The sequence below is a fragment of the Penicillium atrosanguineum genome (genome assembly GCF_028827265.1).
Source record: "Penicillium atrosanguineum strain IBT 20685 chromosome Unknown utg000001l_segment0_segment0, whole genome shotgun sequence".
Taxonomy (NCBI): Eukaryota; Fungi; Ascomycota; class Eurotiomycetes; order Eurotiales; family Aspergillaceae; genus Penicillium; species Penicillium atrosanguineum.
Genome location: NW_026623133.1, coordinates 2,328,241 through 2,354,713, shown reverse-complemented (window position 1 = coordinate 2,354,713; position 26,473 = coordinate 2,328,241). Strand labels below are relative to the sequence as shown.

Below are 26,473 nucleotides of genomic sequence, written 5' to 3'. Positions count from 1 at the left end.
CTGCCTCGGAAATAGCGGTCTGTTCGAATTTTTTTCTATATGGACATTCATCCACAAGCGGCTTTTCCTCCGCCTGTACGCAAGTCCACATTTAGTCTTTGTTAATTAGAAACAAGTCCTCTCGGCTAACCTGGTCGTCTCTTTTCTTTTACTAAACCCATTGCTTCTTAATGCCGTTTTGATTTCCTACTGTCGGCACCTCTTCTATGCTAGTGCAGCCTGCATGGACCGGCGTAAATTGCCCAAGTTCAAACGTCTGTGGTAATAAATTAGAGCTTGCACCAAGCACGTTCAATCCTCAGCGCAAGATATTCGGAAAAGGAAGAGAAAATATAGTCAAAGCAAAGGTTATCTGCCTTGGCAGTGACTTTAAATGACGTAACAATACAGAATAGTACAGAGTCTAGGTCAAGCTTTCTCCATCTTTGATTGTACGCGTGTTTCCAAAATTACTCTTTTGGTTAAAGTTCAATTCAGTTGGGAGATTTATGCGGATTATTAAAACCCTCACACATCGACCCTTTGTCAGAGCAAGCTTCGTAGATGGTAACACGATTCTCGGAAGAACTGTATCGATGAATCAGCTTGACAGCCAGGCCCATCTACTCTTTGACTCGCGCCTCGCTCTTACGAAGCAAGCTCTTCTGTTCTTCAAACGGCAGTATGTCAATGTGAAACGCACTTTGTCAGAGGATCTCCAGCGACGAAGGCCAGGCACATTTTCCTCGAATCGATTAGAGAAAATTATATTTTGCCGGCTTAATATGAAATTTATCTCGTTCGTACTGCCTAGTCTAACCTCTATTATTGAATTGAAACGGGAATTAAACTATCGCGGACATATATCGAGGAGAACTGCTCTGAAAGTTCGCCTTTCGAATGAAATGGCTTATGTTTGCAGTAGCTTCCCAAGTTTGGCTGGGCTATAATCATCTAAATGAGACTTGCAATGTATTCCGTTTTGTAATACCCGATAAAGCGGTGTTTGCGATGGAAACACGCTTGATCTGCTCACTGCCAAAAGCCATGTGCTAGCATAGTGGTCGACAGACAATAGATGCGGTAAGAACGTGAGAAACTTTGGGTGGCCTACTTAGTTGGGAAGTACGTTATATGCTCATTCTCATTTATAGGGTTTAATACCGTATCATATGGTTAGAGAGCCCTTGGGGAAATTGGTATGAAAGCAAATCCAGTATTTGCTCATCCATGAATTTTTCTGCAAAGTCATCCGTCTGCGGGCCCTTCATTCCATTTGAAGTCTCAACTGCTTTCTCTTCACCTACATTTGGTTGAAGACTTCGCTTAAATGGCTCTCATCAGAACCTTCATAGTTTGCTCTTTTATTAGACTCCTAAACCAAATCTTTTGTGGTTAGCTAGATGAAAAGCATCCCTCGACCAAAAAAAGGATGCTGCACCATCTAATTTTCTTTTCCCTGATGGCGATAGGACGTTGCCTATTTTGTCCTAGGTCTTGGTATATAATAAGAAGGAAGTATTTATTACTTTATTTAGCCTTAATATTGTAAAATAGACTCTAGCGCGGAAGCTACGTAGAGTAGTAACTTGATTTCGAATGTTATGAGACAGGGCCATTGCTATTTCTAGCCCCGACATGTAATAATGAAAGGACCCAAGATGTATTAGCTTGTGTTCCAGGGGAGCTTAGTGACGCCTGTGTACTCGAATGGAACGTTCCCATTAGTGGAGACGACGGTGATCAGTCACCTGTACGTTGAAAGTCGTCCAATCTAACCATCTAAATTTGTGGAGTAAAGATTGCCTCGGTTTCAAAAATGCTTTTATATTCCCCGGAAAACCCCCAAGGCTTCTCCGAGCCGGATAATTATGTGTTTGGGCTAGGCATAAGCCGCACCGAGAATATAATAACTACCAAGCAGACGAGGTTTTTAAATTAGTGTGTCTCATTGTGAAACAGCCGTGTAGTGGTGGTACATTATTACAGCATCGAGTCACTCAGTGGCACTTTCGAGATTCGTGAAATGTTTATAATACCTTTGACGCAGCTATCCAGCCTCAAAAGAGGTGAGGCCCTTTCAAACCCCCGTACTGTACAATATGACATTATATCCTGAAGCCAGGGGTGGAATGGTTATGCTGATGCGGGGTCTAGGCCCGCCAGGAGGCATTGTCGTGCCCGATGTACGATTCATCAGGTAAATGCGCCAACCCCTTAGGGTGTTTCAGAGCAAGTTAACCTTGCCATGCTAGTCAAGACCCACACCAAACTTTATTACTTGTACAGTATGATATTTTCCGCGTTTCAAAGATCAGGCTCCACGATGCTTAGTCCGATAAGATGCAGGAAGGGGTGTCCGTAAAGTATAAATTGTGGCCGAGCCAGCGTTGTCAGAGAAAGGTCAAGCCTTATATAAAGTATATAAGCCAGTCAATACCAGCTGCCAAACTCCCAAGTGCCTGTTACGCACGTCTGACTTTTCAATCCCTTTGTTTTCCCTTAGCGACTTCCTACCCACGTCAGGCGCAAGCATCACAATGAGATTTTCAAAGACTCATGCCGGCCTATTCTTGCTTGCATCAGTGCGTGAGGTCGCAGCAGTCTGCGACCTTCCCTCAACGTACAGTTGGTCATCAACTAGTGCGCTAGCAAGTCCCAAGTCGGGATGGGCGGCGCTCAAAGACTTTACCAGCGTGGTTTACAATGGCCAGCATCTCGTGTATGCATCGACCGCTGATACAGCCGGCAACTATGGCTCGATGAGCTTTGGACTCTTTTCAGACTGGTCTGATATGGCGTCGACGACTCAAAACGCAATGAGCAATGGAGCTGTTGCGCCAACGCTGTTCTACTTCAGGCCGAATGACACCTGGGTTCTAGCCTACCAATGGGGATCGACCACATTCTCCTACCGTACATCAAGTGATCCCACTAACGCCAATGGATGGTCATCCGAGCAGGCGCTTTTCTCTGGAAGCATCTCTGACAGCAGTACCGGTTGTATCGACCAGACTGTTATTGGCGATGATGAAAATATGTACCTCTTCTTTGCGGGAGATAATGGCAAAATTTATCGGGCCGTTATGTCGATTGACGATTTCCCAAGTGATTTTGGCACAGACTCAGAGGTGGTCCTAAGTGACACTTCTAACAACCTGTTTGAAGCAGTCCAGGTGTACACTGTCAAGGACCAAAGCAGATACCTCATGATTGTCGAGGCCATTGGGTCGAATGGGCGGTATTTCCGCTCGTTCACGGCCGACAGTCTGGGCGGTTCGTGGGAAGCACAAGCGACAAGCGAGAGCCAACCCTTTGCTGGAAAGGCCAACAGTGGCGCCACTTGGACAAATGATATCAGCCATGGGGATCTGATTCGCAGCAATTCTGATCAAACAATGACTATCGATCCATGCAATCTGCAATTTCTTTACCAAGGAAGAAGCCCGAGCGCCAGCAGCGACTACGACACTCTACCTTATAGGCCGGGTGTGCTAACACTGCTGCAGTAGAGCGGATGCTAGATTTTGTTTATATTCACTGAGACCTGGCCATTGATCATAAACACATGGAGTCCCACAACATGCGTCAACCCTACCTTTTTCAGTTCTGACAAAATCAACCAGGGCTTTTTTGCCTAACTGGACTGGTTGAGCTTTCCCGCTGTATTTTTCGTATTACTTAGCCCACGATATGCATTGCCTAGAGAGATATCATATTTATCGCCGAGTTTGTCACTGGTTTGGCTTTTTGGAGATTACCACGATCTATGTAATATAAGACTAATTTTGGTCAGATTTGATCATGATCCTAGCGCTCCATTGTGCAGTGTTTCTTAACAGAACCCCGGCCTAGATTGAACGGCGACCGGGTTGTATCCGGATATGTCTTGATCTTCAGTCCGTGCAAGTCCAATTGTGACTTGGAACAACTTCGGGCGATCAGGGTGTAAGATACAACGAAAACAGCACCCTCGATGAGTCACAACTCCAAGAAACTAGTTAGTACTTCATTCCATCCAGACTTCCGAGGACAGCAACACCCTCGGGTTCATCGAAGACATCTACCAACGGCGAGAGAACTCTATAAGTATCCGCAGACTCAACACTGCGTGGACGATGGCGAGAAATGACCTGGGTCGCTTCAGGTTGAGTGCCCCATTCTAAGACCCTTGTAGCTCCGAAAATTGTCGGACTCGGCAAATGTGGCCCGTCAAAAGTGAGAAGAAGCAAGTCCGACATTCTCAGCGAGCCCCCGAACGAATGTTGCCCTATGCTTGGTTGATTCACAGGGTCGAATTACCCAAACGAACCTCCTCGAGACTTCAATAAGGGGCTTAGGTCTAGTTGAAGATATACAATCTGAAGCTGGCAAAATGGCTAAGGGCCTGAGTCCCATTAAGCTCAATGGAAAGAACGAAAATCGACCAAACTTGCAAGTGAGATAAATGAAATTAATACCAAGGCTACCCTGTTGATGGAAATTAACTTCTCCGGATAAATACAGAAAAAATCAAGAAAGTTCAGGATTCTGTGGCAACTTGTTCAGTTACGGTTTGGCCATCCTAAAGGAGGTATGTAACAATGTTCAGCAAAAAAAGCCTAATCAAATTTTCTGCCTCTCCCAGGCCCACCTTCTACAGAGAGATTAAACAGTAAACATGAGAAGGGAAGAAACCCAATATCAACCAACACGAAGCTCTCTGGAGGACACCCGACCGGACGCGTGTCCCAGGGCAAGCGTATTAGATTTATCGTGCGCGGTAGTTAACAACCAGCTATCCATACCAAAAGACAGTGATAGGACGTCTAAAGAATCAAACCGGCCTTCCTGAACATCTCGAAAGTCTCCAGCCAGCCCTGGGCCGGATCTTTATCCACTTCAAATCCAGATTCCTTCAATTTTTTCAAGCTCATTTGACGGTCAAAAGTCAGCCAGTATCCCACGCTGTCCAACTGCCGATTACCAGCCCCCACTCCTCTACTGACAGCATTTGGACATCCATTCTTTGCGAATGCGTCTCTATACTTGGCCACATACTCTCCGGGCGTCATAGAAGTGTCTTGAGGAAGCTCGCCAGCCTTGAAAGTATTGTCTTGGGCTTGCGAGGTCTCAGCGGGTCCCTTGCCCACCAGGCCGAACCACTTTGCCAGTCGGAGCCACAGTTCGCCATACTTGCATGGCACCTCGTTATCTGCAATATTGAATAGCTGACCACTGCCACACTTTTTAGGGTGCATCGAGGCATAAATCATGAAGCGGGCAATCGTTTTGCTGGAAGCCGGCGAGAACAGCGAGTTGGCGGATGCTATGTTGCCAGGGAAAGATACCTCGACCAGAGCTGATTTGGTATTTTGCACACCTGGTCCAATGCTATGGTTATATGCATACAAGGAGAGGTACTGAGCCCAGTGTAGAGCTAGGCTGAACTGAGAGCCGTTGGGGGTGAAGCCAATCTTGGGCAATGTTAGTTTCACCGAAGGTTGTTCAAGTGCTTTGGACTCACGATCGCATCCGGACAAACTTCGCACCAAGTCCATTTCTTTCCTTCGCTCGCTGTATTGAGAAGCTTGCGATACTCCGTATAGACAACAGTCTTGGCGTAGTCAGACGGGAGATTGTTCACCATATCCTCCTGCAAAGGAGGTGTAAATATGCCACCGGGGGCATAGATGCCATATCCCTGATTCATTAGTGTAAGTCCTTAAGGTACGTTTGTCAGTTTACTTGCCCTCGTCCCCCCGGGAAATGCCACAAACTCCAATCTGGGACTAAGCAAGCTGTGTGCATCGATGACATTCCGAAACATCTGACGATTGGTTGCGACCTCCTCGAGGTTATCATCGACTGCGGTGAAAACTTTCGAGAATAAGCTTCGATATGTACAAATACTAAAGGTATAACTTACCCAAGTAATAGACATGAGTAACGCTTTCAATGTCCACCTTTGTTTTCAACGAATTTGCCAACGCAGCTCCGTCACCGTGACGAAGGTCAACACCTGAGACAAGCTGCAATGCTGGTGTTTGGTGGTCCGCCTCGGGCCAATACATCTCAGATAGATCAATTGGCCGGTTTGTGACTGCAGTGACTTTAGAGAAGGTGCCAGCCTGGGGATAAAGACTTAAAAGCTGATCCACTAGGGCCCATCCGATAATACCGGATGCACCGTAGACGATTGCATGCTTCGAGTCTTCGCTCATTTTGGATTCCAATATTCATAGGTTTGAAAAAATAAATAAAGTAAAGTAAGCCAAACTATCAGGAATCTTTACGAATATGAAGATTTTAAATCAATCAATCCTTACGTAAGTGCGTTCCATTTGATAACTAACCGTGGAGCCTGAGGCACTATGAGTCATGTTGAATCATGATGATCCTCAAATTAAAGTATGGAGAAATCGAAAACACTCGTAGAATTATTTTCCTACTCTTGAATGATCTGGGTCTCGCTTGTATTTTGGGGCTCTGCCGGATGTAAGATAGGTGGATCGGCGTACGCCTGGGCCAAGGCACATTGGGGAAGGGTCAAAGTCAGATTAACTCTGCTTAGCGTATGTCTCTGAATGTTCCGAATTATGGAACGCAATAGACCCTGGGTACATTGATATAACGCAATCGTGTACTTTATTCTTCCCTCATCTTTGTATATCCTGCTAGATCACATCTTAAGAGGCAGTTCGATCAAGTAAAAAGCCTTATATTGGGGCCTGTCTTGGATATAACAGCTCTATTGAAACATTTTGTAGCAATTGCCACCGGACGAAAAACAGACATACATATCACACTAAGCGACCTATCATAGTGCTTGTCTCACGCCCCCCAACCTAGCTGAGTCGATACACCACTTCTCCAGTCTTCCAGCCAGGCAATAAACTTTCGTCTCTAAACATGTATATATGCAGATAACTAGATAGAAGAAACATACTCAACGACAGGCTCCTACGGCCTCCACTTCCTCTCCGTTCCTGAAAACGCAGTAGAGTAAGCAAATCCCCACCGCGGCCCGAGCCCCACTAACAAATCCGATCAGCATCGTCTTCGTGCACGGAGCGGCAATCGCGAAACGACATGGACACACAAGTCCTCAGGTATCTTCTGGCCAAAATATCTACTACCAGATGAAATCCGAGCGCGCGCATCATGACCTTCGGCTACGATGCTGATATCGTCTCTGCGCTTGGTGTCGTGGAGCAAAATACCCTACGATCATGGGAAGTCTCTTGCGCAAGATCTAGCGATGAGGAATAGAACCTGATCTGTGGGTTCCTCCCATTCTCATCATCCACTATCCGGCACTTCATCTTTGGATAATATAAACGATCTAGTTAACATGTCAATAGAATACCCGGCCACTTATCTTCGTCGACCATAGCCTTAGAGGCCTCGTGACAGAACAAGCACTCCTAATATCCCGCGGCAGACCACGGCAATACGTAAAAGATCTTCTCCAATCTACAATCGGGATCATGTTTATGGGAACCCCGCACATGGGCGCGGATAAAGCGCACTGGATAACGCCGCTGGCGCGCCTTGGGAATATACTTCTCGGCGATACGAATACGAAGATCGTACAGGTCCTCCAGCCTATGTCGAAGATGCTGCAGAATCTGCAAGAGGAGTTTCACCTTATCCTTGATGATATTAGACGGAATCAGCCCGGGAATACTATTGAGATCTTTTGTTTCTATGAGAAGTTGGAAGCTAAGAGGTTGAGAGACAAGGTTTGTTTTTTTTAACAAATGGTGCTGGTAATTGCCAGAGAAGCAAATTCTAATAATTGGATGTGTAACAGGTTGTCCCTGATTGCTCTGCTATCTTGTCCGACTATGGGAATCGAAGTATCTATGCGAAGCATATGGTAATGACTAAGTCTAGCAACGCGAAAGATCCTGGATTCGTCTCTGTCAGTGACCAGCTTTGGACTTGGACGAATGTGCCTGAGAAACAGGCAGCTTCGGTTCCTGTACAGAATGGAAGGCAATACCCAGATGGTGGCCCAGAACACCCATATCTGATTGACTCAGGCGGTGGTCCGATTTTCCAGGGAAACCAGACCGCCGGTCGGAATATAAATATCAACACCCTATATCGTCGATGATTTGATTGGGTCTAAGGAAACGTGCGAATTAAGAGTACTTACGTTCATGAAGAGTACCATTACTATGAGCCGGACACAAAGAATACTGAGAATGCAACGCTGTAAATACACCAACTATGTCTGTCCACATTGTTTGTTTTCAGGAAAAAGAATTTGTATGCATGAAAAGGAATAATAGGCATAAACTCGTCATAAGTATATAAGCATGTGATGTGATTACTCGATACGCGGCGGACTTCGTGATTTGCCTTTGCCCATCGGACTGAGACTTGTGCTGTAGCCATAAGTTAGTAATGTCTCAAAGAATGAATGAGTGCTTCAAGTTGACTTAAATACTTACGATCGTCGTCGCTCGCCTTCCTTCCGGAACCCTTCAATCACCTTCGCCATCTCCTTCCGACTCGCACTCGCATCAATCTTCCGTCCACCTAGACTCATACTCACCTTCTCATGAGCGCTCGCCATGAGGAGGCGTTTCAGGAGTAGGTGGCGCATGTTCATGCAGACAAAGACACCACAATCACTGCCCCCGTCTTGCTGGGGCGAGTCATTCAAATGTAGAAACCGGAATGGCATGTTCAAGAGGGCTCCGAATTTACGAGTCACGGTATCCGCCTCCCAGACGTTTCCTTGGTATAGAGAGTCATAGTGGAACGCAATGCGGTCGACGATCGAGATCAAAAGTAGAGACCAATGCGAGCCGCCTTCGGCCTGTGTGACATTTCGACAGTCATTTATTGGGAGGAAGACGTGCGTGGCCTTGGTGAAATCTGGGAGGGCCTCGCGGAGGGTGCGGGGATCGGGAGTCTGGAGGATCATGAAGGACATGCTAGGGCGGAGGAGGATGATGTTGGAGGATTTGTATTTGGTGAGGAATTCATGTTCGAGATATCTGGAAGAACCGGTTATCAGCGCTGGGTTTGATTTCGGTTGAGTGCGAGGTCGTTTGATGGTGGGACTTACTCTTCCCAGAATGAAATGATCTGTGATTGATTAGCTTCGGGTATCTATGAAGGTATTTCTCGTTATCAACCCACATTATCTGTGAGCCAGTCGTTCTTGAGGGTTTGCATATCCTCTCGTGTCACTAAACGACTTGTCAGCTGCTGGGATTGGGTTCTGGGAACGGAAGGGCTCATACACCGGACATCGTAGTCTGTGAGATCGCAGAAGCCACTCGTTAGTATACCATGCCTTGGACAGCAATATCGTGTCCGGGAACTCACAACTCAGGAATGCATCATCGGGATTTAACTGTATTTGTTAGCCATTGACTCGCGGGTCGAAACACCATTGCGACGGAAGCCTTGACTCACACTATCACCAAACCGACCCCTCATCCTCTTCTGCAGTTTGCCTAACCCGCCGTCAAGCATCTTGGAGATACACTTATAGCCTCAGATTCAAGAGAGACGTCAATGAGGCAAAAAAGTGCCACCAAGAGAAGTAGTCACTGAGGCGAAATCCAAGCCCGCCAAGATCAAGACGCGCAATACGAGCCCAGGTTCCCAAATCAATTGTCCAAGACCAAAGCACAAGCACGTTCAAGTCGGTAGTCTGTAGTCTGCAGGCAGTATCCGAGGAACCCCACCAACATTAGATGTAGCGAGCGTGGTGGCGAGAAGTCGGCGTCGGGTAACGGCAATCAGCGGCGACGACTCGCAAGACCCGTTCTGCAGTGACCGAGTGGGGACCGGAAGACGTTCCGGATTGGATGAGAGGGATCGGAGTAGAAGGCCGTCAGCCTTATGTGGCAGGAATGAGACGAGAAAGCGCGCGATATACAGATCTTGCGATGGAAGGCTCGATTTCACAATTAGTTCTTGCCGAGGTGTAGGGCTGAGATCGCGTTCTTGGCTCTGCGCCGGTGAAGTTGGCTCGGGGAGGGAGGTTGACGGATCCGGGGGATGATGAGAGGAGTTAAAAGGGGAGTTAAAAGAGGGGCATCGTTGAGACTCGGAATTTGCAACTCGACTCAGGCACAGAAGGAAGGATTCCTGTTTCATTTCGGGACGGTCAGGCTTCTGCGTCACATGTGGCTTGATCACGTGTGAGGAATGTCAATCATGGGTTTGAGTATACAATCGATCAACATTGGAATGTGTCTACGCACGTCATGTATCATGGGATTGTTGCGGCTACGTGGAACAAGGTAACTGCGAAAATATATCGTTCATAAACGGGGGTATCTAAACGTACATCTGGTTCCCTTAACGGGAAAGATCCAGGAAAAAACCATGCGACAAAGAAAGGGCAGCGAGCATAACAGCAGCTCCGGTCGGAAGCCACAAAAAAGAACCAACCATCAACGAAGAGCTATGCAGGTCATCAATGGACCTAGAGCAACACGCCAAGGACATGAATTAGAGGGAGGGGTGAGCGAAATCTAGGACGATCCCACAGCGACTTTCTAGGTCGAGAGTTTCGCGAAATGGCGCGTCCAGATCCAGCCGATCTGACGGGTGGGATCGTCTTGGTTCCGTGCTAGCCACAACTCGCCCTTTTCGCCGACGACGTCAAAGATGTCACCGGTGTCGTAGATCAGGTAGGGATAACCCGCCTCGCGACGCGACCGGTCGATATTGAACTCGTAGAGACTGGCCACGTGAAAAAGGACGGTGGGTTCCACGGGCGCGGCTTCTAGAGCGACACCACCGTCGCTGGGTGTGTCAGACATCGGCATCGCCGACGAGAAGAAGTTAGAGTAGCGGCTAGCTGGAGGAGTGGGGGCTGCTCGCCGACGGGGTCAACGCTTGATGGAGCGTTGATCACGTCGGCGAGGAAGGGGGTATCCAGACTAAGCCTGGGGAGGCTGGGGAACGACTCTGCTTCCATTGAGGGTCGCGAGTTGGTGCCAAGGGAGTTGGTCACCTGTTGCAGTAACTGACTGCGTCCCAGGTCTGGAGTGTTGAGGGGTTCGGGCTGGGCGCGCCCAGAGAATGATGACTCGGCCCGAGTGCGGGCACCGGAGTGACTAGACATACGAGGAGACTGGAATAGTTGGCTGGTTCCGTATTCATAAGACACCTTAGGTGAATCTTCAGCAAAGGAGTGCGGGCGAGGGTTGGAGCTGGTAGTTGTCGACGGACGACGCGAGTTGACATCCTTGGTGGACGGGGTATTGAAATTCACCAGGTTGACAGTTTCGGCCATGAGAGAACCATTGCAAATACCAAGGGAGAGGACCTGGGCTTCTGAGAACGAGAAGTCACTGTTCCAGTCACTGACCAACTTTTGCATGTCATCCGGGAAGATCTCCACAAAAGGTGCGACCTTCTGCTGCAAGATAGTCCACCAGGTGAGTTGAATGTCGGCTAGGTTTTGCAGACAGGCTTGACCGAATTTGGAAGACAATGCGAAAAGTCTGGGCAGTTCATCCTTGAGGGTCTCATTCAAAGCGATGAATTGCTCGCCCTGCTCGGTGGTCTTCTTGTCGGGCTTCTCTCCACGCTCCATGATCGACTTGTAGCGTCCATAATCCAATAGGCGCTTTTGTCGCTTCTTCATCACGCGCTCCGGTCCAGTGTATAGCGAGATCACTTTCGAGGTGGGATCAATGCAAGATTTCATGACCACGTCAATCTAAGAATTTTGTTAGGCCCATTCTTCGGGAGATCTGTTGGGAGGATACCCACATGTTCAGGCAAGGCGTAAGTGATAATATCTCGAACAGTTATCCTGAACTGGCGCCACTTGCTCTCCAGCTCCGGGTAGGGAGAGTTGTGCACGTCGAGGAAGGCCTCAATAGATGTCGCAAGTTCATTGAACTGGATCATCCACCTCTTCGTAGACTCAACATAATCCTGCACATCCCGAACAACCAGCTGCAACTGGATGAATTGTTCGGCAAACTTTTCGGCAAGGGCGTCGTACTCCTTGTCCTCGTACATATCAGACAATCCAACTTGCTGGCGCAGTTTCTCAGTACGGCGACCAAAGGCCTTAGACAGACCCGTTCGCACATCGGACTGGTTGCGCTTGCGACCCACAACTTGAGTAACAAGATCAGCTCGCTTTTTCATCTCATTGATACGAATAGAAATATTGGTCACTTCTAGAAGAGCTGAAGACAGAGTCGCACGGTCGGGATGTTCTTCGGGGGTGGATTCCAGCAGATCCGCGAGAAGAAGAGGATACTTCAAGATCCGTTGTACAGGCTTGACAAGCAATGAGTCCAAATCCCAGGCGCTTGTGAGATCCGAAGCCCAATCGCGACACTCTTTGAGCCAAATAGCAACCTTAGGGTTGTGCTGCAGAAGTTGCAGTTTCTTGTTGGCGGCATCGTGATTCCTCAAGTACTCGGTGTACACCTTCTCCATTTGAGTCATGTGGGTCACGAATGCCGCACCAATGTTTGTGGCACGGTCTTTCTCGACATTTGTTATGTCGCCTTCCCCATCAGGCTGTTCATCTGCCACAGCTTGAGGGTTTCGAGTGTTGCGCCTGCTTGCCCAGCGCTGAGAGCGCGGCATAACATAGACACTCCGTGCAGCTTTCTTCAGTGCATCTTGGAGGCTCATAGAGAACTGAACGATTTGGTCGGAGTTCCCGAAGAGAACCTTCACATCATCCACGGAAAGATCCAAGCAAGAGCTAGACGTACCCTTATAAATGTCATCGACAACCTTCATATCCCGACCAAACGTATATTCAGTATCAACGAGCTCTTTGATGATGTGGCGTCGCTTCTTCAGATGGCGCTGTTCGGGAGAAGGTGATTTCTTCGGTTCCACAAGGGCGGGATGTTCGAAGGACGGAGCAAGCGAGGTAGCTGATGAGCCCGCAGCTCGAGGGGACTGGGTAGATTCGACGCGCTGGAATGACGAGTCGGCGCTGCTTGCAGTACTGAGCGTAGGATCACGGAGGGTCGGAACTCGGCCCGAAACTGAAAGAGGCGCCTGAATGGTCTGGGATTCCTCGCTGGCACTTTCGACAGTCTCCCCGGATAGTTCTACAGGTCGGCGCTGGAGCTCGTATGCTGCTTGACGATTGAGGGACACTCCAAGGCCCGTAGTCGGATCATTAGAACCCTCCAGTTCAGCGACAGGATTCATCAAGCGCGGTGTGGGGGTAGGTGCACCGTCATTGATAAACTCAGGTTTGTCATAAGCTGGTGTGACATCTTCATCTTCCGCGGCAACATGCATCCAGTCCATAATGGACGGAGAAGCATTTTCCCAGTCTTCGCGGCCGACCAGACTTGCACCATGAGAAAGACGCTCATGACTGGGCTTCTCCACAAATCTGGGAACAACGACTCCGTCGTCTGTGAAACCATCGACCTGACCGTGGCCACGGGTGTCCACTTCAAGCGAGCTGTAATCGTGAGGAGCACGCGTGGTAGAAAGAGGAACATTGGAGTTGTTCCTACCCCGGGTTAATTCCTCAAGATAGAGCTGAGTCGCACGACGCGAGTCCCATCTGCCTTGCTTGGCCAGGCTCGGAGGAGTAGAGAATACGGTGGAGGATTGCATCTGTGGCGTATTTTTGAGGGATTCAGGGCCCATCACTCCGATATCCTGGATCGGATCACCATTTTCTGACGGGGCCCTTGTTGAAGCAGCTGAACATGACTGAGTGGGTGGCTCCTCTTGTCCTGGCTGGGATATCCGGAGAGCCAGATCATCACCGCTCTCGTCGCACTCATCGTCGCATGTACAGTTTTGATTATGCACTGAAGAGGACCAGGAGCTTAAACTCCATCTGGTCTGATGTTGAGCGGCTTGCGAGTGTCGCGCAAGCTGGCGTGGCTCTTCCGTATCCGTTGTGCTTGCGGAGTTGTAGTAGGTCGTATCACGGAGCATGATCTGAATCGATTGTTTTTCATCAGTCTCTGACATGCTACATTCCGGTTCGTCGCACGAGTCGCTGTCACTGGATTCGCGAATTTTCATAATATGGTTCAACAAAGTCCGATGATCAGCGCTGGGTTTCCGCTCGATCAAGTCAGATTGAGGTTCAATGTCAAAGTGCGTGGTATGGGTCTCATCGGAGCTCGCGGTGACAGCTGAGTCTGGCACGTTATCGCACAATTCCCGATGACGTCCATCTGGAATTCCCAGAGTGGGAGAATCCATATCGGTCCGAGGCGCATCGTTGCTTGGGGGGTCGACAACGGTAATCAAATTCATTTGAGGTAGATTGCGGTGCACGTTGTCATCACCGACAGTTTCGGTCGACTCTTTGACGACAGTCGCCATTTCAACAGGCGGTGGGGTAAGATTTACCGCCGTAGCGAGTGTTAAGGTCGTCTCATCCGATGGAGACTGAACGTCGTCACCAGCTTCAAGCAATTGAGATTTTCTTCGTCGAATTTCTGCAGCCTCTTCTTCTTTTCGCTCATTCTCCTGGACGGTCCGATTGAATGCTTGTTGGATCCTTTGTCGCCGAGTTTCAAAATCAACATTGCCTAATTCGGGAATTCGGCGTTGTCGATGCCGGGGGTTGCGAGCCTCGGTATCACGATCAGCGGACTTTTGCAATGACGAAATTCGATCACCGACTCTGGAACGTGGCGAGATCGGAGCACCGTGAGACACCGGCTGTCGAGGTCGGGAGCTGCGTAATGGCGGAGATTTCTTTGGGGGAGGTACGGAAATGTAGGCCTGAAGATGCTGGTTCCGTTCGGGTACCTGAGGACGGGTTCGGCCAACTGTCATATCCCGCCTGCCACGAGTTGTTATCGCAAACAAGGCGGGATCATTTTCCTTCATGCGGGGTGGACTATCCTTCAATGACGGTTTAGGAAGGCGACTAGAACCCTTTGGGGGTAAAGGAATGGCATTCGAGCGGCTGCTGAATGTCGGGTTGTTGGCGGTTGGTGACAGGCTCTCGAAGCCGGAAGCAGTGACAAGACGGTGCGAGGAGACAGGAATGCGGGACTTGGAATCCGGGCTATCTGGCGACCCATCACCGGGCTTTGCTAACTGCAAGGGTACTGAAACAGCCATGTCAAGTTCCCAAGGGTCAGCAAGGGGCTCCCTCTGAGAGTTTGTAGATAAATCACTCTGCACTCTGCGATGTCCGTTCATGCGCTGATGTGCGGTGTTTGCGGCGCTCACGGCTTCAAGAGAACCGGCCTGTCCGAGATACCACGCAGTTGGGGTCAATGGCGACCGAGCAAGGGGCAGATCAGATTGCTCAGCAAACGCTGGATTGGGACTTGGGATACCGCCGTCCGAGCCACGACGTCTCAGATGGGCTGGAATACCGTGTCCCAAGTTATTGAACTGGGTGTTGAGGGAGAGAAGTTCGCCAAACAATAGCCGCCGAGGGTGAGAGATGGGTATCCGCTCGACGAGAGGTGGTGGTATTATGGCGCTCGTTTCCGGCAATCTTTCGTCGTCGGGCGAGGCTGGCGTAGAGTCAAGTTGCGGTCTTGACTTATTTGTCACGGAGATCGGAGGCCGCGAGTCGCGCAATTGACGACGAGGCGCGAAGCGTGAATGATCACCGTCGACACTAGCGGCGGGGCTCGCAGCTCGTGAAGCTGTTCGTGACGCGGAGAGAGGTGGGAAGACCTGGTCGGACTTCTGCTCGAACTTGCTGACGAGGTCTTTGATGGATGTATTTCGGGATCTGGTGGAAGTGAAGTTCGAGGATACAAAGGCTGAGGGACCTCCCAGCGTTGGCGAATCCGAGGTGGAACGGTAGGTCGGCCGTCTAGTGCGCGGGGGATCAAGTACGTTTGCTGGCAGGGATGACACTCTGTCATTCGGGTTGCGATAGCCCGCCATGCTGTTACTGGCGCCCGTTGTCACATTGCCGAGATCGCTCGTCGCATTGGCATCTAACTCGTCTGGCTGGCGATAGAAGTCGTCCGGGTCTGGAGACTCGTGCCCAGAGGCCTTGGATTGGCCGCTCGGAGAAAGGTAATTTGTGGAGGGAGACAGAGAAGGATCGACGCCCAATGGGGGTGACGAATACGTGGATTCTGCGAGAGTCGCAAGGGAAGAGTAGGGTACAATCGGTGAGACCTCAAATGGTGAAGAGTTGTCGCCCGGGGATTGGCTCTCGGGAGCTGACAGTTGACGCCCAAACGGAGACGGCCTGTAGTTCCGGGCGGTAATATCATGCTCGAGGCCGCTGCCAGACATTTTGCATGCTTCAGGCCAACGTGGACTGGCCGCGGTGCTCTCGGACGAGAGTGGGTTGGCTATGCGTTGTTCCGGATGCACGCCCAACGGGGAAGTCGCAGTTATTCGGCCGGTTCAGGCTACAGAGCAATCCCGGGGTAGCGCACCCCCATTCAGCAGCATATTCGACGGGGCTGGAACAGGGTCAAGGTTGAATGTGAGTACGAAAGAGCAGGTACGAAAGATGGGGAAGACGAGATCGGCGGAAGAAGAACGGAAGAAAGCAGGAAAAGCAGGGACAGCGAATGAAAGTGCGTAGGGAATCGGCGCTGACGTTTGTTCGGCGTCTAGCAGCAGTGGGTTCTGATAGGCGACGGGGCGAAGCGGGCCAGATCGTTAGCCGGGCTGAACTGGGGCGATCGCAAATGTGATAGAGATGACGGTTGAGAGACGAGAGATGAGAGATGAGAGATGAGAGTTGAGAGTTGAGATACGAGAATGTACAGAGAGAGCGGAGCGAGGTGTCGATTTTAGGGGGAAATTGTATGCGCTCAAATGGAGACTCGGCAACTCCAGACTGTCGCGGGGTGAAACCGTGGAATCGTAGAATCGGTGGAGAAGAATCGAAGAGTCCTTTTGGAGGTTGGAGGTCCGATTTCTTTGACGATCCGTGCTTCATTCATCCGTCCGCCTTTTTACGATCATACACAATTCGGCACTCGGCATACGGTATGTTTCAGGCTCTTGTCATCGAGTACAATCGTCAGATTTCAAGAATCAGAATTTAATGTTCAGGAACATAACTTCCCCTGCCTGAAAAACATGGAACAGGCTGACGCAGTGGAGACGCAATCCAGTCTCAACGGCCTTTCTAGACCGCAGCCCCGTTCCGTGGGTCACAACACCCAATTTCCGGCACATTTTGCTCTCATTTTAGACTTGATTACCGGGGTACGTAGGTAGATGAATTGGATTTTTTTGGCCAACAATGGAGATTTAGAATTGTGACTATTGTTGATACTGTTGGCATTAATACTGGTGCTATTACTGGTACTGTTCCTGATGCTGTTGTTTGCTCTCGTTACCTCCAGGGCTTCGGCCCGCTCCCTATCAACCTCGACGCGTCTCCTCCATCTCGTCACTGCCATTTAAACATGGGCAAGAAGCGCAAAAGACCCGGCAAAGCTGTCCGTCAGGGTCCGGCCCCGTCCCGGCCTAGTAATTCTGCATCGTCCCGTCGTTTCAAATCCCCCAAGGCCCCAGACACGCGAAACGGTCAAACCACCCACCCAGTGATCTCGCTGTACTACCGAGAGCTCCTTACCCTGCGCCAGTATCTCCTTACTCATCTCCCGGTGTCTTCAAAGCTACGCCGCCGGCGCATCGCGTCGCTAGCGAGCTCAACTGCCGAGCCCACCTCATCATTAGCCCACCTGCTCGACTCCACCCTGGTCGGCGTCTTGAAACAATCGACTCCGAAGGTCGACTCCGAACGCCAGCGCGACTATCGCGCCTTCACCCAGTCCCAATCACGGTCGATCCTCGTCAGCACGGACACCGGACCAACCTCGCCCCAATCCGAGGTAGGATCGTGATCACCGAGCCCAAGGTTTCAGTTGACTGATGTCCGCGAGTAGGTGGTGGACTTTGCCATAGAGTCTCTTTTTAGAAAGGCTGGGTACCAAAGACCGGAACACTTGCTCACACATGGCTTCCGTCGCCCGGCGGTTGGTCAAAATGCCGTGGATATGATTCCCGGGGTTGTGGCTCAATTCCCGAATCATAATGTTCGCATCCTGAAGGAAGCGCCATGGGCCGATGTCCTGGGCCTGCTGGGTCAGAGCGGTGACGAGATCATGATACGCCTGTTGTTTGACTGCGGTATCTTTGCTCCTATTGACGCACGAAGGGGTGTCTACTTTCAATTAAGTGGTATGTCCGTAGACTGCTGGATCGGATAATGGAGTTGCTCATAATTTCCAGGACTGCCGCTGTCAGGACTTCAGCAAATCGGCGATTCGCATTCAAAGGTTGAGGCCTCCAATCAAACGTCAGGCGCAAAAAAGAGTAGTCATGTGCACAGCCTTCGTGAGGCTCGAGGCCCGAACAGCATCATTCTACTCCGTCGCCGCATGCTCTACAGCAAAACCGCCGGCCCGTCAAAGGGAAATGCACCCTTTGGACTGGGGGTTACGCGTAGGTCTACTGAAACAAAAATGTTTTCTTCTATACTAATCCCCTTTTCTAGATGTCTTCAACCGATGTTCTTCGCTCGACTCATCGGCACAGACAGTGCACGTGATGAAATACATATTTCCTCGAGAATTTGGCCTCAATAATGTTTTCACCGTATCGGCAGATTCTAACAGCAGTGTGGATATGCTCTCAAATCACAATCGTCGCGAGAGTGAAATAGCACGAGATGATGAACAAAGAAGACAAAGGCGCTGTCAATCCAGTGGTGATCAATTGCGGGCGGAGCTAGGAGGAAACCTCTCAGAGAAAGTACCGAAGCGACTCCGTGGAAAGGCTATGGAGTTGATCAGTAGGCTCCGATTGAATCATGCTCGGTGCTCGTATGGTGAACTTTTGAAATACTATTGTCCCGACGTGAGTTTCCCTCCTAAACCCGTTCTCACACCGGAGCTAATATGAACAGCCTACTGGGCCATGGAAATTAGGTGTTGCTGCCTCTCCAGTAAAAGCGGCAGCCAAACCCGACAAGCCGGGGTCTTCCTTGGAATACAGCTTGGTAACACAGCTGCAAGCCAAATCACCGCTTTCCAGTCGATTGGCGAAAAGTCCCCACAGTGGCTCATCACCACAGGACGTGTCTAGTGACGAGAAAGAAGAAGAAAAAAAGTGCCATTCACGAGTCAAGCAACCCAAGCTGAGCTTGATTGATTATGCGACCCCTGCCTCTTCCGTTTCCGCGTTCTGTCGTGCTGTTCTCCAGAAGTTGATACCTCACACCTTTTTCGGGGACGGGCCGCACCGTGTAAGCAATCGCAGAATCGTGCTGAAACACGTCGATTCTCTGATCAAAATGCGAAGATATGAGAGCCTAAGTCTGCATCAAGTGTGCAAGGGCCTAAAGGTATATCTTTTTCTAGGCTTCAGTCCGTTCGCAACATTTTGCTGACCCGGCATAACACAGGTCACTGCTATTCCATGGCTGGTGCCTCCAAAATTGGACTTGGCTAAAGGAACGACTACGAAAATCTCTATGTCTGATTTCCAAAAACGCATTCAGCTCTTGCATGAATTCATTTTCTTCGTTTTCGATTCTGTTGTGATTCCTCTTGTCCGGGCAAATTTTTACGTCACCGAGTCCCAAACTCACCGATATCACCTCTTCTATTTCCGCCATGATGTATGGCAACGCCTGACAGAGCAACCTCTCGCCGAATTGAAAGCAACCATGTTTGAGGAGCTTGAGCCGAAGAAGGCTAATCGTATGCTGGCCAGGCGTTCTCTTGGCTACGGCTCGCTGCGCCTGCTTCCAAAGGCTACCGGCTTACGACCTATCTTGAACTTGCGACGCCGAGTAGTCAAAGGAGCAGATTGGCGGGGGAAGAAGTTTGCGACCAGCATTAACTCCACCATCACGCCCATATACAACATGTTGACATATGAGCGACAGCAAGCGCCCGTAAAACTGGGTGCATCCATATCTTCGGTAGGAGACATGCATCCACGGTTGAAGGGGTTCAAGGTGCAATTGACTCAGCAACTGCCTTTATCGTCCGTCAAGGCCTTCGGTGAGCTACCTCGGCTCTACTTTGTCAAACTCGATATCCAAGCTTGCTTCGACACCATTCCGCAGCAGAGACTATTGCGACTCGTTGAAGAGCTGGTCTCTCAAGAAACCTACCATATCACCAAACATGTGGAGATTAATCCCCGTAGCATCGACCCACGGGGATACCCCAGTCGCAAGTTTGCAGCACGTGCAGCCCCCGTCACCAAGCAACAGCATCTGGCAGATATTGTCGCTAGTGGAGCTCACCCACGAAAGCCGAATACTGTCTTTGTTGATACCGTCAGCCAGAGGGTGCAGAGCGCCGAAGAGCTGCTAGACCTTCTTGATGAACACGTGCGCAACAACTTAGTCAAGATGGGAAGGGAATTCTACCGTCAGCGCAGTGGTATTCCACAGGGCTCTGTTCTTTCCAGTCTTCTATGCAATTTCTTTTACGCCGAGCTAGAACGCACCGTGCTAGGATTTCTGCAACCTTCAGAGTCATTACTTATGCGACTCATTGATGACTTTCTTCTTATCACCACCAACCCCAAACAAGCAACACAATTCTTGCAGGTCATGCTTCGTGGTCAGCCAACATATGGTGTCACCGTTAATCCAACCAAAAGTATGGCCAACTTTACAGCTGCAGTCGATGGCATTCACATCCCCCGATTGGAGGGAACATCGCTTTTCCCCTACTGTGGATGTCTGATTGACACTCACACGCTTGAACTCCACCAGGATCGCGACCGGATGCTTGATGGCGGTGAATCTGCCGCCGTCAACCTCTCAAATGCTCTGACTGTGGAGATGAACCGCCTTCCGGGTCGCACGTTTACACGTAAAGTCCTGACAACATTCCGACTGCAGATGCATCAGATGTATCTCGACGAGGCCCATAATTCGCGCACTACAGTGCTCGCCAACCTCTACACCAGTCTGATTGCGTCGGCTATGAAAATGTACCGGTACATGAAATCCCTGCGCGGGCGCGCCCATCCCGAGCCACCGATCATCGTCCAGACTATTCATGCATTGATTATGCAAACGATCAATATGATTCACGCTCGCCGTGCATCTAGCACCGCGCCCTTAAAATGCTTCGTTCAGCTGTCACATGTACAGTACCTGACTGCCGCCGCCTATCGGTTTGTGCTGAAGCGCAAACAAACACGATATGCGCCGGTCCTGCGCTGGTTAGACTTGGTCGGGAAAGAGTCGCGACCCCGGGCAAACGGAGAAGCTGTACGGATGATGCAAGTAGTCAAGCGCGGGGATATCCTCTTTGAAGGATGGCGCTTCTAGAAAGAAGAAAGCCAAGACCATGTACCAAAATGATCTACGCTGAACCCGGACAAAGCAAAATACGAGAGTAGTGGATCATAGCTGTGCAGACCGCGGATCGGCCGGCAGTGGTCGGACACCCGAGTGGGTGGTCCGATTGAATCAAACTGCTGGGTCAGGGGAGTCCCAGGTGCCAATCTGATCGAATGATACACAATGGGGAAAACAGCGTTTCTCGATCTAAACAAGAATGGCACACGATCGGCGCAGTCCGTGATACCTGTATGTACATAATCTGCCATAATAAGTGCAGCGGTGTAGAAGTACCTGTGAGTACCACCGAGCGAGCCCCTGTTCTCGGCCAGACCGCGCCTGAGGCTCCGCTTGCGATTTCAACTTTCTTCGATCTCCAACGTCGTTTTCAGGTTTCATAGTCACTCCTTTTGCGTTCTCTGTTTTTGACCTACCTTCTTCCGTCTTTTCAGTTCATCTTTCAATTCTCTCTTTCGTCTTTTCGTCCCCTCGTTTCGCTTCTCGTCCTATCGCTCACCCGCTGATCCCGCCTCCTGATCCTCTTTATCTTCACTTTTTTGACCTTTGCACCTCCTGATCTGGCTATCACCAAGCTGCGGCTGAGCCGGCACTTCGCTTCTTCACCTTTATCGATTTCGTTATTGTGTTTCCCTTTTCCACGAGTCGTCTATCCCTCGCCTCGCGACCGACCCGAGCCTTGCGTGCGATCTCCAAGACCCCCTTCCGCCCACCTCTCGACGATTCTTACCCCATCGCGCGAGGTTGAATGCTTGATTCAGTGGAGGACAATCGTTTTTGAGAAAGTGACTGCATGAGATCATGACAACCGTCTACCCGACCCCCAACTCCCCGCCCGAGTTGTCGGGATCGAAATCGTCCAAGTCCTCCTCCTTCCATTCCTCTCAGATCGACGACCCCGACAGTGTCTTTACGGATATTGGCAACTTCGAAGATATCGGTCTCGGAGATGACTCTGAAATCGCCATGGTCGATCCCGCGACTACCCCCTATGGACGTACCCTGACATCGCGGGCGACCGCGGGCAGACTGCCCAACAAGAGCCCTGCGACCACAACTCGCGATTTGACTGCAACCCCGAAGCCTCGCAAACGAAGTCCTCTTCCTCCTCCGCTCCATAGCCAGATCAATGGTGCCATGAGGACCCCGCAGTCGGCGGGCTCCCTCTCCACCAGATCCGGGAGCAGAAGAGACTCTGGAAGTACGATCAATTCAGGAGGCCTGACACCGGTACAATCTCGCCGGTCACGTTCAACATCACCGCTGCGACCAATATCCAGTCGATCCGCCTCGAGCACCAGCTTGGCCCTATCTCCGCTCTCCGCACGGGTCCCCATGCAGAAGCAGAACTGGCAACAAAGCCGCAAGTCGCTCAAGGAACTTGAGGACGAATACCACGACTCGGATGACGAACTGCCCGACGATGCCAGTCTATGGAATATCCCCATTTCTCCCCGCCCAGTGCAGGATCGTCCTCAATCGCGCGCTCCCAGCCCGAGTGGCCGGAGTCCAGGCCCACGACCATTGCCGATTTCCCACACCATTTCAGAATCTACAAACAATCCGAATCCACCCAACGGCTCCTCCTCCAAGGCTGCACGCATGAGGAGAGCGCAGCGGTCGAGTTCTGCTGGTCCTGAACGCGGCCAGCTCTCCCCGCGGAACCCTCGCGCCTATTCATACAATAGCTATCTTTCAGATTTGTCTGAAGAGGCCAAAATTATTACCGAGGCATTGGAGCACCATGCGGATGAAAGTGAGCGCCAGCAGGAGGAAAACATACAAAACGGCGTTTTGCGGAAATCAAGCTCGGACTCGTCCCGGTCCTCGCAAGAGCCAGTTGAATTGCCGCCTTTACAGAAATCAAATATTATGATCGATCCGTTACCGATTAGCAAGGAGAAGGAGAAGGTCCTTACTCGCACACGCCCGAGCTGGCTCCCGCCGAAAGATCAAAAGGAAGAGAAAAAGCACCTGAAGGAATACAAGCTAATGATGGCTCAGTCGCGAGAAGCTGAGAAGCGCAAAGCTGCCCGAGCTGCCTCCGAACAGTGTGAGAAGGATACTACCCGAACTGCCCTCCAAAACATCTGGGATGACTTTGTAGGCCCCAACTGGGACCGTGCTCTGCGCGAGCCGCGGACACGGGAGCTTTGGTGGCGTGGAATTCCGCCTAGAAATCGGGGCGATATGTGGAAGCGTGCCATTGGCAATGAGCTGGAGCTCAGCGAGGAAACCTACAATAAAGCGTTACAACGCGCCAAGGATCTTCGATCCAAGAAAGAGGAGCCAACTGAGACTAACAAACGATTGCTGGACTGCTTTGAAGCCATTGACGGGGATGTGGTCAAGGCCTTCCCCGACTTGAACCTTTTCCAGGAGGGTGGCCCATTACGGGAAACCCTCATTGATGTTCTTCAGGCCTATTGCATGTATCGCAGTGACGTGGGCTACATATATGGTCTTCACACTATCGCTGCTCTGCTTGTCCTGCAATTCCCAACTCCAAGCTCTGCTTTCCTCTCAATGGCTAATGCGCTGAATCGGCCATTGCCTGTTGCCTTCCTCACCTGGGACCGCGGGGCCATGGCACGCACCTATACCCTGGCATCCGAAACGCTACGGTACAAGTTCGGCCGGCTTTACCAGCACCTCTCCGAAACCATTTGTCTCTCCGACGAGGAAATCTGGGAACCGATCTTCCGCTCCCTGCTCACCAACGGTCTCGATCTCGAGCGCATCTCTCGAGTCTGGGACTGCTGGGTTTTCGAAGGCGACCGCATCATGATCCGTTCTGCAGTCGCCGTCCTCGGCTCTCTGCAAGCCCAGCTGTTTACATTCCAGCAGCCGGATGACCAAACCCGCATTAACGTGCGCAATATCCTAGGCTGGGGCCCTCGACATCTCGGCGCGAATAACCAGAAACCAAAGGAACGTCACAGTGCCCCGGCTGCAGCAGGGTTCGGCGGTGGCCAGGTTTCCAATCCCGAAGATGTCGATTATTGGATTCTCACTGCAGCAGGCAACGAAGACGGCTTCATGGCTGCTGTAAGGGAAGCCGGAAAAGTGCGACAATAGCCCACTTTGGACATGGCATGAGACATGTCCTCTGCATAATGCCATCTCATCTATATTGCATACTTGCATCAATCTACCACCTCTCGCTTATCTTCTTTCAACGCGCCTCCATCTCTCATTCAGGCACAAACCACCCCATCAATGAGCCTTTTGCCTTGACACCTTTGACTTACCCTGGGGAGCCCCATCATGCACACTGTTTCGTTCTGTATGACCTTGACTAATGACTGTGGTTTACCCTGAACACCTCACGCTCGTCTATTGTCTATTGTCTTCTACTTGACTCGGTACACCGTGATCATCTCATTCGCTTTACGTTAGTCTTTATTTGCGTCTTGTTGTTTGGCATTCTCCTTGGTTTCCTTTTCTTATTTCTCAATATTGTATTAAAACTATGGTCCGAAGATGCATTTCCTTTTTGGTTTCGGTAGTCGTACACGCAATCTAGACCACATGAAGCCCATATAACTGGACAGCAAATATATTGGCCATAATTTTATATGACGCTAGAATCCCCCAAGTCAATCGGATAGTAGGGACGTAAATGACAGGCGACTTTGTCATTTCCAGGCCTCTTGTATACGAAATTCCAGCAACTGTACGTCAATAAATAGGCTTCTTTTCCCAAAAACAGTCTCACGTCTCACCATCTCCACTTCATCGCGATCTACTGCGAGCACCAAGGGCAGACGCTCATTGGGGGAATACTCCATATGTTGGGGTCTCTGAAATGCACTAATTTTTGAGACCGTTCTCATCAAATTTCCACCTCCCTGGACTTACCCGAGCAAGAGGTCTCCAAGTCACAAGAAGAGATGACGGTGTCCTGGAACGCACAAATCATTGGCTATGAATAACCTCAGTAGGCACTAAAATTGGCTCCTAGAGAATTACACTTATTACTACGAAGAAAACTTGGAACCCGATGTTGCGTATATAGTTCTAGCTTGTACTTGCGAAGCTATGCGGTACTTTCTGGATTCCTCCAATACTTTTACGACAAAATGATCAAAGCAGCCGGCTTTAAGGCTCTCCTCCCACGAGGCATTCCCAATTTGATGATAGATTCAGCTTGCAATGATGAATAGCGCTCTCAGACGATGTTAATGAGGGTCCTCGTTGATTTACACTGACAATATGTTTCGTCACTTTCCTGACAAGCCTAGCCCGCGATAGTGTTTTGGCAGCCCTTCAGGAAGTTATCGAACCGATCAAAGATTGGCTGAGCAACTGATAAATACTTTTTTTATTAGAGCGTCATATGACTGGCCCTGATTACTATTGAAATTATCTGACCACAGAGTTGACCCCATAAATCTGATCGCAATCAACCCAGTCGGGAGGCGATGAAATCTGAGTCCAGATCAAATCGACTCCGAGGTCAGAACTCGTCGTAGGGATGAGGGGAGGCTAGAACAACTTTTGACTCCACTCAAAGCTGTGACCTGTGAGCAGCTTATGGGTTTTTGTCGAAAGCATCTCGTTAGTTTTATATTTTGACTCAATTTGGTATTCTAGATACTTTTATCACGAGGAGTCTGTCCCTCTTTTTCTTGCTACATGAAAAAGTTCTACAGTGCATATTGAAAGTTCTGGATCTAATCCATACATTGTCAGCACTTCTCTAATGTATACAAGTCCAGGATCCGCAAGTTGACATCAAATTGCGGGTAACATGATTCTTTTGATTATGTTGCTAGCGTATCCCGGGCGTGACCTAAATAGCGCCCGACAGGCTTCGCCCAAAGCAAATTTGACGCACCCTTGCACAAAAAATGATTGTTCAAAACGAGCGTAGTGTGAGTGCGTCCGCATGCGCGGACGTTTGACGAATGTCCGACTGAGTGCCATATACGGCGACGGTCGTGGCAGTTAGTGTGATGAACTAATGTCAAAAATACCCCATTAGTGACCGACGAGTAGGCCGGAGTTAAAATCAATTGATGGGGATGAGAGATATTTAGGACTGGATTTGTAGATGTTGATTGTTTTAGGATTATATTATTTAAAGCTGTCGTCTTGGCATACACTAGCTCGCATGGCTTAGTTGGTAAAGCGCGTGACTAGTAATCACGAGATCCTCGGTTCAAATCCGAGTGCGAGCAATCTCTTTTTTGCATCCGAGATTCTTTTACTAGTCATAATTAGACGCAGTGCAAC

General features: G+C 50.0%; 7 protein-coding genes across 7 annotated transcripts; 4 read left to right on the top strand and 3 right to left on the bottom strand.

Moving 5' to 3' along the window:
- Nucleotides 1-2,519: 2,519 nt before the first annotated feature.
- Nucleotides 2,520-3,491, top strand: N7443_000909 (uncharacterized protein; the record flags this gene model as incomplete). Its single annotated transcript, XM_056880965.1, has 1 exon — nt 2,520-3,491. One exon carries the CDS (start codon nt 2,520-2,522, stop codon nt 3,489-3,491), a length of 972 nt encoding a protein of 323 aa, XP_056746203.1.
- Nucleotides 3,492-4,787: 1,296 nt separating this feature from the next.
- On the bottom strand, nt 4,788-6,182 carry N7443_000908 (SDR family oxidoreductase; the record flags this gene model as incomplete). The annotated part of the gene is made up of 4 exons (XM_056880964.1): nt 4,788-5,435; nt 5,486-5,662; nt 5,693-5,838; nt 5,888-6,182. The coding sequence occupies 4 exons, from the start codon at nt 6,180-6,182 to the stop codon at nt 4,788-4,790; spliced, it is 1,266 nt and encodes a 421-aa protein (XP_056746202.1).
- Nucleotides 6,183-7,448: 1,266 nt separating this feature from the next.
- Nucleotides 7,449-8,080, top strand: N7443_000907 (uncharacterized protein; the record flags this gene model as incomplete). Its single annotated transcript, XM_056880963.1, has 2 exons — nt 7,449-7,703; nt 7,775-8,080. 2 exons carry the CDS (start codon nt 7,449-7,451, stop codon nt 8,078-8,080), a joined length of 561 nt encoding a protein of 186 aa, XP_056746201.1.
- A 216-nt stretch (nt 8,081-8,296) lies between these two features.
- On the bottom strand, nt 8,297-9,456 carry N7443_000906 (Ulp1 protease family protein; the record flags this gene model as incomplete). Its single annotated transcript, XM_056880962.1, has 6 exons — nt 8,297-8,354; nt 8,421-8,972; nt 9,044-9,063; nt 9,118-9,167; nt 9,307-9,334; nt 9,397-9,456. 6 exons carry the CDS (start codon nt 9,454-9,456, stop codon nt 8,297-8,299), a joined length of 768 nt encoding a protein of 255 aa, XP_056746200.1.
- Nucleotides 9,457-10,490: 1,034 nt separating this feature from the next.
- On the bottom strand, nt 10,491-16,176 carry N7443_000905 (putative Rho guanyl nucleotide exchange factor; the record flags this gene model as incomplete). Its single annotated transcript, XM_056880961.1, has 3 exons — nt 10,491-10,717; nt 10,771-11,662; nt 11,716-16,176. 3 exons carry the CDS (start codon nt 16,174-16,176, stop codon nt 10,491-10,493), a joined length of 5,580 nt encoding a protein of 1,859 aa, XP_056746199.1.
- Nucleotides 16,177-16,977: 801 nt separating this feature from the next.
- Nucleotides 16,978-21,205, top strand: N7443_000904 (telomerase reverse transcriptase; the record flags this gene model as incomplete). The annotated part of the gene is made up of 7 exons (XM_056880960.1): nt 16,978-17,106; nt 17,247-17,738; nt 17,793-18,087; nt 18,139-18,351; nt 18,404-18,765; nt 18,815-19,153; nt 19,313-21,205. 7 exons carry the CDS (start codon nt 16,978-16,980, stop codon nt 21,203-21,205), a joined length of 3,723 nt encoding a protein of 1,240 aa, XP_056746198.1.
- Nucleotides 21,206-22,036: 831 nt separating this feature from the next.
- On the top strand, nt 22,037-24,313 carry N7443_000903 (putative TBC domain protein; the record flags this gene model as incomplete). The annotated part of the gene is made up of 1 exon (XM_056880959.1): nt 22,037-24,313. One exon carries the CDS (start codon nt 22,037-22,039, stop codon nt 24,311-24,313), a length of 2,277 nt encoding a protein of 758 aa, XP_056746197.1.
- Between the last annotated feature and the right edge of the window lie 2,160 nt (nt 24,314-26,473).